The sequence below is a fragment of the Lactuca serriola genome, chromosome 5 (assembly GCF_051521515.1).
Source record: "Lactuca serriola cultivar US96UC23 chromosome 5, Lser_US96UC23_V15, whole genome shotgun sequence".
NCBI lineage: Eukaryota > Viridiplantae > Streptophyta > Magnoliopsida > Asterales > Asteraceae > Lactuca > Lactuca serriola.
In genome coordinates, this window is record NC_136412.1 from 195694253 (window position 1) to 195703713 (window position 9461).

Here is a 9461-nt window from a genome sequence, read left to right on the forward strand (position 1 = left end):
CATACTCCCTATATTCACTATTTCTACTCATTTGGTCTTAATCAGTTAAGACATCAACTCAAATCCCAGATATGGACTCGCTAAAGGCTATTACTCCATAAAGTCAGTACTTTCAGTCTTTGCATGGCTGAGAAGGTCACAAACACCCAAAACACACACTCTCTTATCTCAAAAAGCTCATAACTCATGCATGGCTTGATTCCAACGTCCAAGACCTCATTTTTACGGATCCTCTCCGCTAGAAACACTTTAAAGGACAAACATTAGGCTCTGGAGTGTAACAACTCATAAAGCTTCAAGCTTTGGGACCAAAAACCATATCATGCACAAATTAAAAGGATGGGAAAGATTTGAGCTTTATACCTTCAAATGATGCTCGATCCACAGAAAAGCTTAGATCCAAATCCTAGACTCCAACTCTATTCTCTTCCATGCTCCTTCTTCACTCCAAAAATCCCACAAGAACACTTATAAGCTCACAATAGAAACTCAAGCTCAAATAAAGGGAATTAGGGTTTTGAGAGAGTTGGAATCTGGAAATGGTGGTTGGATATGAAGACATAATGTTCCTTAAATAGGGACACTCCAAAATATTAGGTTTTCTTTCTGGACCTAGTACACCCAACGTACCCTCTGGTACGCCTATCGTACTGGGTGACTCTACTTTAATTTCATGCACATGAGTACGCTAAGCGTACACACATGTACGCCTAGCGTACTCAACTTCCACCTTTCTCAAATAAGGGACTCATCCTGCCACAACTTCAAACTTCCATCGCTTCCTCGACTTAACTCCGATTCCAATGAACCTCATACCCACGGAAAGGTGAAGAGATGCCTTACGCTCCTAGCAACTCGTCGCAACCCCAAGACTTCCGCATGCTCGGTTTGCAGCCCACGAACCCTAATCACAGACGATCTGAAACATGATGTCACAGAGAAGAGGGTTTTAAGGTAGGAAGCAGATGGAAAGAGTGGAGAGTCTCCACTCTCGGCCGAGAATAAAAAGGAAGGGGTTGAGGCCTTTTATCTTTGCATGTTGGTTCCTAAGGTGCCTCTTATGGATACTTGGTGTGCAAATGGTTGCATGTCATGGAAATATGATGGGTATTGATATGTATTGCTTGAATGTTTAATGGTTAAATGAGGGTAAAGAAATGAGGTGTCAACTACAAGTCAAAGCCTTGAGTCTTGCACCTAAAACCGAAATCATGGCCAAGGAAAAAGGGTTTTCAATTTAAAGGGTGGCCGATAACACCCCTTCGTAGGGTTTTCTGTCCCTGTGTGGTGTGGGCTTTCGGGTTCATTATGGCCCATTTGGGTGGGTTTTCGGTTAAGGGGTATTTAGGCCGAGAGTTTCTAAGCAAAGGCCCAAAAATGGTTTTGTGTATAACTATTAGATCAAGTTTGGCCTATGAGAGGATATTACAACTTGATTCTAGGTGTAAGCATATAAGTACTCATATAACATTGTCATTTTGAACTTCAATTGTCTAATGCAACAAGGTTACATAAAGAAATTGTTTGTACATGAATACCATTTTGATGCTAAATTTTCCAGTTGTGACACCTTTCAACAACAACCTTCTCTGCAATTTCAACCCCAAACTTCTCAACGTCAACAATTTCACGCACAATCTTCACAACCATCTCAAGTTCCATTATCTTAATCCCAACCTATAAATCTAGACAAAATGACGACGACGAATGTGTTTTTAAAATTCAACAAGTTCTCGAAAAATATCGCTACTAGATTCTATGTTTTTATATTTTTTAGTAATTTAAGTTTTATTTCCTATGTTTTTTTAGTAATTTAGCTTTAATTTTCTATTTTTTTAGTTTTAATATTCTTTGTTTTTTAATTAATGTAATGTGGTTTCAATTATTGTAAAATATTTTATTATGCTTTTTAGTTAATTTAATCATAAAAGTATAAAATATATAAAATATAAAAAAAATTTGTAGAGTGGTAACCATTTTCAGTGTCGAGCGAATTGGTGGCGGGTTGTTAGGGGAGCTAACATGGCGATGAGTTGGAGTGCATTTCTGGTGGCTTGACTTGACTGTGACCACTCCCTGGCTAATTATTGTGAATTTATTTCATGTTGCACATTCCTGGAAACTGCAACAAATGCAGTGAATTTATTTCTTAATATCCTAGAAAACGCGGTTTACAACCATCGGTATATGACTGTTATATAGGCCGGCCCTCGAATAATAAATGAAAATTAATATCTCTTCATGGGAAGAAAAATCAATGTATGTTTGACCACAAAGAAGGGATAAGAATTCCCTTTCACGCTGTGAAGCTCCTGCAAATAATTGTCTTAGATGATATATTAAAAAATTTGCAACCAGAATCTAGTCGTAACTCACATCAGTAATTATGTTTACCGGTCATGAGGTTGAGTCCTCCTCAACCTTAGAATGGCCAGAACCATGTCGCCGGCTTACCTTTCCAGAGATTCAACGAGCAACCCAAAACTTCGATGAGTCGTTGGTGATCGGCCATGGTGGGTTTGGAAAAGTTTACAGAGGAACCATCATTAGTGAGGCAAGGCTTTTAGTTGTTGCCATCAAGAGGTTAGATTCAACTTCTAACCAAGGAGACGTAGAGTTCTGGGCAGAAGTTGAGATGCTTTCTAAGTTAAGGCACTGTCACTTGGTGTCTTTGATTGGTTATTGCACTGATGGGAGTGAAAGAATCCTTGTTTATGATTATATGCCCCATGGAACCCTTGAAGATCATCTCCACAAACTTCAAACTCCTCTACCTTGGATGCTGCGACTCAATATATGCATAGGGGCAGCTCGTGGGTTAAATTATCTTCACACTGGTACAGGAATTAAGCATGGAGTTATACACCGTGATGTGAAAAGCTCAAATATATTGTTACATAAAACATGGGCAGCTAAGATTTCTGACTTTGGATTGTCCAAGGTAGGTCCAACAAATCAACAGTTCACACACGTAAGCACTGTTGTGAAAGGAACATTCGGATATCTAGATCCAGATTACTTCTCAACTGGTAGGTTGACAAGAAAATCCGATGTGTATGCGTTTGGTGTAGTAATGTTTGAAGTACTTTGTGGGAAACGAGCAGTGGATAGAACTCTTGATGAGGATCACTGGGGTTTAGCAAGATGGGCTCAAGATTCTATGAAAGAAGGAAGGTTAAAGCAAATTGTTGATGTAAATATAAGGGAGAGAATATCGACTAAATGTTTAAAGGAGTTCTCAAGGCTTGCAGAACGGTGTTTAAATAGCCATCCAAAGCAACGTCCTACAATGGCTGAGGTTATGGTCGGACTCGAATCTATACTAGTTTTACAGGAGAAAACCAGTAATACATTGCACCCAGCAAGCATGACCATATTCGGTAGAAAGATGCCAATGTTTCTCTTCCAGTCAAATGGGGAAAACCAGGGTATGATGATTCTCTTTTCATCATTAACATATTCTTTGTGTTTTGTTTTGGACCCTTGTTTCCTTACACATATATGATTGCTTCCTCTGCTTTTATTCCTGTAAACTAGACCAATAGACTTCTTGCTAGGATTGACTGTTACATACCTTTCACATATTTCCTAAACAAAATGGGGATATAAATTGGCAGCATTGTAAAAAGGTTAAGCAGATAAAGCTAGGCGTTTGAGTGACCTTTTACCAATTAATCATCTAAGTTGTCATGTGAGAATAAAATTGACTATGATTTGTTGCTAGAAGATAAACCCTACTCTATTTATACTAATTAACAAGCGATGAAGAAGGAGAACTATCAGCTAAGAAACCTCAAAGGATAGGACTACTAAATCCAGTTATTAAATCCCACCAAACCAGGTCTTCATTAGACTAAGTCATTATTACTTAAACTTGTGCATAAAGAACCTGGACTTACCCATTCAAACCCATACCCGTGATCCAGCTTAACCCATCGAGATTACCCAACAGAGATTGATCGACTTTTCTTAACTTTGTTCATCTCTGTAGACTTGGAATGGAATCTTTTCAATTTTTTATGAGTAACTTATCAACGGTGTTAGGGTTTAAGCACTTCAACAAAAGATTCAAACGATTGCTTATACAGAGTAGTAAATGCGAACGAAAAATATAACATAATATTTAACATGGTTCACAGATTAGAGTGACCGGATACGTACATGAGAGAGAGAGAGAGAGAGAGAGAGAGAGAGAGAGAGAGAGAGAGAGAGAGAGAGAGAGAGAGAGAGAGAGAGAGAGAGAGAGAGAGATTTTAGGAGGCTTTCTGATACACTAGGTTATACGAATTGTATAGGATATAAATACTAGTAAATTGAAGTAAAAAACTGTCAAGTTCAAGCCCAGAAAAATAGTTACATGAAAATTACATACCATGAAAAATTAAATTCTCATTTGCTTACATAATCCAAAAAAAAAAAATTATCTGACCTGTTCATTTCTAAGAGCTTCTTCTTAATTTATTTGAATTTGTAGCTATAAATAGAAGCTTAAGGTCCTTGGAGTCTCTCTTTGATTCTAATAAAGGTGAAAGTCAAAAAATTTACCTATTTGATTTTCTCACCATCAGCATTGCAACTGAGCACTTCTCTGAGGCTAATAAAATTTGGCAAGATCATTCAGATTCCATGTATAAGGTATTTCCAATCAGATATATAGTGGCATATTATTCCAGTTTTCCAAAGGCTAATAAATACATTAACTTGGTTATTCTTTTCAGGGAAGACTACAGAATGGGCAAGGAATAGCAATTACACAACCTTCTTATAGCTCCAAATTTTCTCCCCAAGAATATATAAATAATGCGTTATTAATGGGAAGGTTTGAAAATTATAATTTACTTCATCTGCTTGGATATTGCTTGGAACGAACAGCAATCTTCCTAGTCTATGAGTTTGATGTTTTCACAAATATGGATCATTTTTTATTTGGTAAGAATTTGCATCTGAAATTAATGTACAATAAATATCATGCTCGGTTCAATACAGAGCAATCATAGATGTTAAACCTCATTTTTTTAATATTATATAACGGGAGCGAGGTTTAAATGAATTAAATGTGACATGTTATTTACTTGGAACATTTTGATTGATTACTAACATGCTATATATTTACATGGAACATTTTGTTATTTGTTTTTGTTTTTTAGATCCTCTTATGGAGGCTTATTTGAACTGGAATAAGCGCTATGAAGTAATTCTAGGTGTTGCTAATGCACTTAATTACCTTCACAATCGTGCTCCCATTCGGGTCATACATGCTGATGTCAGACCTCAGAACCTTCTTTTCAATGAAAGTTTGGACCACAGACTATCATATCTGGGGTCACCAAGACATTTAGCAATCAACGAGACTGATTATGTTATTGTGGATAGAGTTAATGTCACCACGTAAGTACATATACACTCATTGAGAAATCACATTTTGAAGTAATATATCAATGCAACTTTGTTGAACCCTCCAGATGTTTTCTGTCTAGAAATTCATTGGATTTAACAAATGTCTATGGCTATCACAACTTTGAGCCACCATAGATCTTGATTTTTCAAAAATATATGCTTTAGATCTCTTTTCCATCTATGTTTTTCCCTTGGTCTTAGTAAAGTGTTAGCTAATGGTACACATGTAGATACAGTTCTTTTAACAAGGGTTGAAACCAGTAGATCAACAAACACTTTTTTTTTTAATCTATTTCTTCTTTAGATTTGTAACTGAAAACTTTTTGGATACAATCACAGAATCTTTAATGTTAAATATTAATCCAATTGTTTGGAATAAATTGATCTTGAAAGTTGCTTGTTTTTTCTGTTATGCTTTCAATTCTGGAATGTTGATAACGTATATAGATAGTTTGTGTCCATCACAGGGGATACATGGCACCGGAGTATATGATAGAAGGTTGTCTCTCAACTAAGGCGGATGTCTTTGGCTTTGGTCTCTTTATTTTAGAAAATGTTAGTGGTCAAAGAAACTACCTGCGCTTTTCCGAGACCAATGAAAACTTTGTGCAATATGTAAGTATATGATGATATATAGATTTGTAGCATGGTTAATTAATTTTGCTTGTGTTACATGGGAAATCCTTTTAACGTGACTACTAGTTATTTTCTGATAAGAACTTTAGTGAAAGTAAGAAAATGAACCGTAACAATCTATTTAGGGCATCAACAATGCATTGAACACTATAGAGTTCAATGGAGTACCACATCATCATCCAGTATTCCATACAACTCTATTCATTTTTATCCCACAATGCGTTAAACTCTACAAGTTCAATGGAACATATTAAAAAAAATATTTATTTAAAGATTTAAATACTTTCCTTTTTCCCATAGAAGAGTGCAATAACCATTGAACTCCAAATCCATTGAATGCTAAGGTGATATTTCACAATGGTGGAGTTATATCCATTGAATGACAACTAGGAATGACAACTCATTCAACTCTTCCATTAAACTCTCCATTGTGGATGCTCTTAGTATTTTGGTATTCATCATATTTTGTTATATGGTGGGATAAAAATTGAAGATATGATTATGCATGGATTTTATTATTAACTTGAGGTGAGGAATGGAGGAAACCCTGAGAATTTTTTTTATCAAAACGTCTCTTTCTTTCCTTTTTGATGTAAGTATATACATGCTGAATTGTTGTAGGCATGGGCAAATTGGTTGGAAGGGACCTGTTCGAATATAACTAATCCTACAATTGATGCTGGCTCAAGTTTGATATCTAGATTCATCAACATCGGGTTGCTGTGTGTTCAAGCTAATGCAGCCGACAGACCCACAATGGATGATGTTGTTGGCATGTTTGGCGCTCCGTCTAACACTCTCCCTCTTCCAAAAAATCCAGTGTCCTCGTGGATGATGGAAGAGGATTCAAATGATGCAAATGGTTTGTTTGATGACTATGATGACTACAATGCGAGGGCAGTTGAGGAGTTCGTATCAGAGCTAAGCCCTCGATAGTTTAATGCAAGTATTAATTATATAATAAGTGTGAGATCGAAATAGAAGCAATTTATATAAACAAATCACATAACACACTTGTTCATAAGTTTATACATGAACATGTATGTTCAAGTTGTAGGTATATATGTTCATAAATGAAGATGTGTGTTTTGTGGTTTTCTCAAATAACTTGATTCTGTTTTGAACTCACTTGTCCATCTCTTTGTTAAAACTAACACCCGAAATCTTGTCAACATTTATATCAATATATGGTGTGAGACTCATTTCATTGTCATTCATCGGTGAATAACATAATCGAATAACTGTGTTAACGAGTTAAGTTGAATCCAGTGAATCTAGTGGCTAGACATTTAGGTGCGACTTGAATAATTAATATAAGGTTGTGCTCAAATAAATTTTCATAACCGGCATGATATTGAATATTTCATCATCACCAATACCCGCACTACAAGAAAACAGAGCAATAGGGGAGACGCCTTAAGCAGTGACACCAAGCTTATCCGGTAAGGTGTCACTGCTAAAGGGGACCACCCTATTGTCTGTAAACAACAATCAATGTGCTTTCGCATGATTCAATCCTAGCCATTTGTGTTATATATAGATCCAACAACATAGACTCGTTCTTGTAAAACCGTATTGTGGCGACGCCTATACCAGCCTATAGCGGCGGTGTCAGTACCTATGATCTCTTGTCGCTGGTGATGCTCATGAAAATAGACCCGGGAAAGTTACCCCCCTAAATTTAATCCAGAATTGCCGCTAAAAGTTGTCGTGCTAATGCTATTAATGAGTTGTTGCTAAAGATCATTAGTGGCGTCTAGGTGTCATTGTTATAGCTCAAAAGCAGAAAAACATTTTCCCCTTCTCTTTTTTGATTCGCTAACAGACAAGGGTACTCACACTCTCGGCGATGAAAGCACCAACAATAGCCATCACCACCAGCCATCCTTGTTGCGGCCGACAATGAAGCAACCCCATTGGAAACCACCACTATCGGCTGCTCTTTTCTGTAGGGGCATGCATGCAAGAAGGAAGTTTGAGCTTGATGCAAATGGATAAAATATCTTCTGCTTTATATGATTATCAATCAAATAAAAAGTTATTCTATGTACCCATTCGTATATCTCCTACTACCGGTGGGGTGACAGCTAGTTTTGGTATGTTGGGGTTATCATTATTGTCGAACCCAATGCCTACATTGCCTTTGCGGGTAAAAAAGTAATTGAACAAACATTGAATAAAACAGTACCTAAGGGTTCACAAGCGGCCGAGTATTTATTCTAGAAGGGCTTATTCGATCTAATCGTACCACTTAATCCATTAAAAAGCGTTCTGAGTGAGTTATTTCAACTACACACTTTCTTTCCTTTGAATCAAAATTAGAACATTAAGTTCAAACGGAAACACCACCCACATTTTTTATAAATTTGGTAGTTTGGTACATTTCTAATTTTATAAGACCTAAGTCTATTTGTTATGAATTTAGTAGTTTGGTACTTTCCTAAATTGTTAAACTTAATGCATTGTTAAGAATTTGGTAGTTTTGTACTTTGCTAAATTGTTAAGTACTTAATGTATTTGTTATGAATTTGGTAGTATGATACTTTGCTAATTTTTTTATGAGTTTATTTCTAAGGACTTATTACAGTTTTTATGAATTTGGTAGTCTGGTACTCTATTAATTTGATTTATCTTGGTTTGTAGTTTTGACTTATATACTTATTGTATAGGCACATGTTAATGTTATTCTTCAAACACGACGTTTATAGCAACAATTTTAGAAAGTCTTCAATTTCTTTTCCAACTAAACATCCAAACTAATAATTGTTGGATTAGTGTCTAAGTCCATAACTATTTTGGTATGTACTTGACCCGATGGTGCATGGTCCTTTTGGGTTGCCTTCACCAAAGCAACTTGATAGGATGAATTATGTAGAGAAATGATTAAATATGATTTATTAATATATTTTGAGAATAATATATTAAAGGAGAAATCATATTGTTTAATTAATATTAGTCAAGAATTAATAAGAATTAAGTTTGTGGCTAAAAGAGATTAATTAAACTTAAGGGACTGGAATTGTAATTATAAGATAATTGCAATTGGGCCATGGATTACCTTATATTATAAGGTTGGACGAATTCTATGGGGAAACCCAATAGAAATCGTCCAAGGCTTGATAAGGAAGGGGTCCATGGGTTGCTTAGGGCTTAAGCATCCAAATTAGGGTTTCCTTGTTAGATAACCCTAATAGCCTCACTATTTAAAGCACCCTTATGCCCCAAAAACGTGGTGAACTTGTTCTTTAGGGTTTCTACATGTTTTGGGCAGCCTCCTTCTCTTCTCTTCTTCATCCTCTTGCTCTTGGTGTTTGTGAATCATTAGAGGAGTGACATTTGTGACTCTAAGCTTCCTAAAGTCAATACAAGAAGGATTTGAGATTGTTATTGCTACATAACAATCAAGGTATGATCTAAACCCTAATTTA

At 36.1% G+C, this 9461-nt stretch overlaps 1 protein-coding gene across 3 annotated transcripts; it reads left to right on the plus strand.

Annotated features, from left to right (window-relative positions):
- Positions 1-2231: 2231 nt before the first annotated feature.
- On the plus strand, positions 2232-7246 carry LOC145053446 (putative serine/threonine-protein kinase PBL22). 3 transcript variants are annotated; one of them, XM_079001493.1, is made up of 6 exons: positions 2233-3428; positions 4475-4635; positions 4719-4929; positions 5148-5388; positions 5865-6012; positions 6655-7246. In XM_079001493.1, the coding sequence occupies exons 1-6, from the start codon at positions 2387-2389 to the stop codon at positions 6967-6969; spliced, it is 2118 nt and encodes a 705-aa protein (XP_078857619.1). In that variant the 5' UTR covers positions 2233-2386; the 3' UTR covers positions 6970-7246. The 3 variants fall into 3 exon arrangements, with proteins under 3 accessions (XP_078857621.1, XP_078857619.1, XP_078857620.1); XM_079001494.1 differs by having other exon boundaries at positions 5865-6009; XM_079001495.1 differs by lacking the exon at positions 6655-7246 and having other exon boundaries at positions 2232-3428; positions 5849-5944.
- Positions 7247-9461: the final 2215 nt, after the last annotated feature.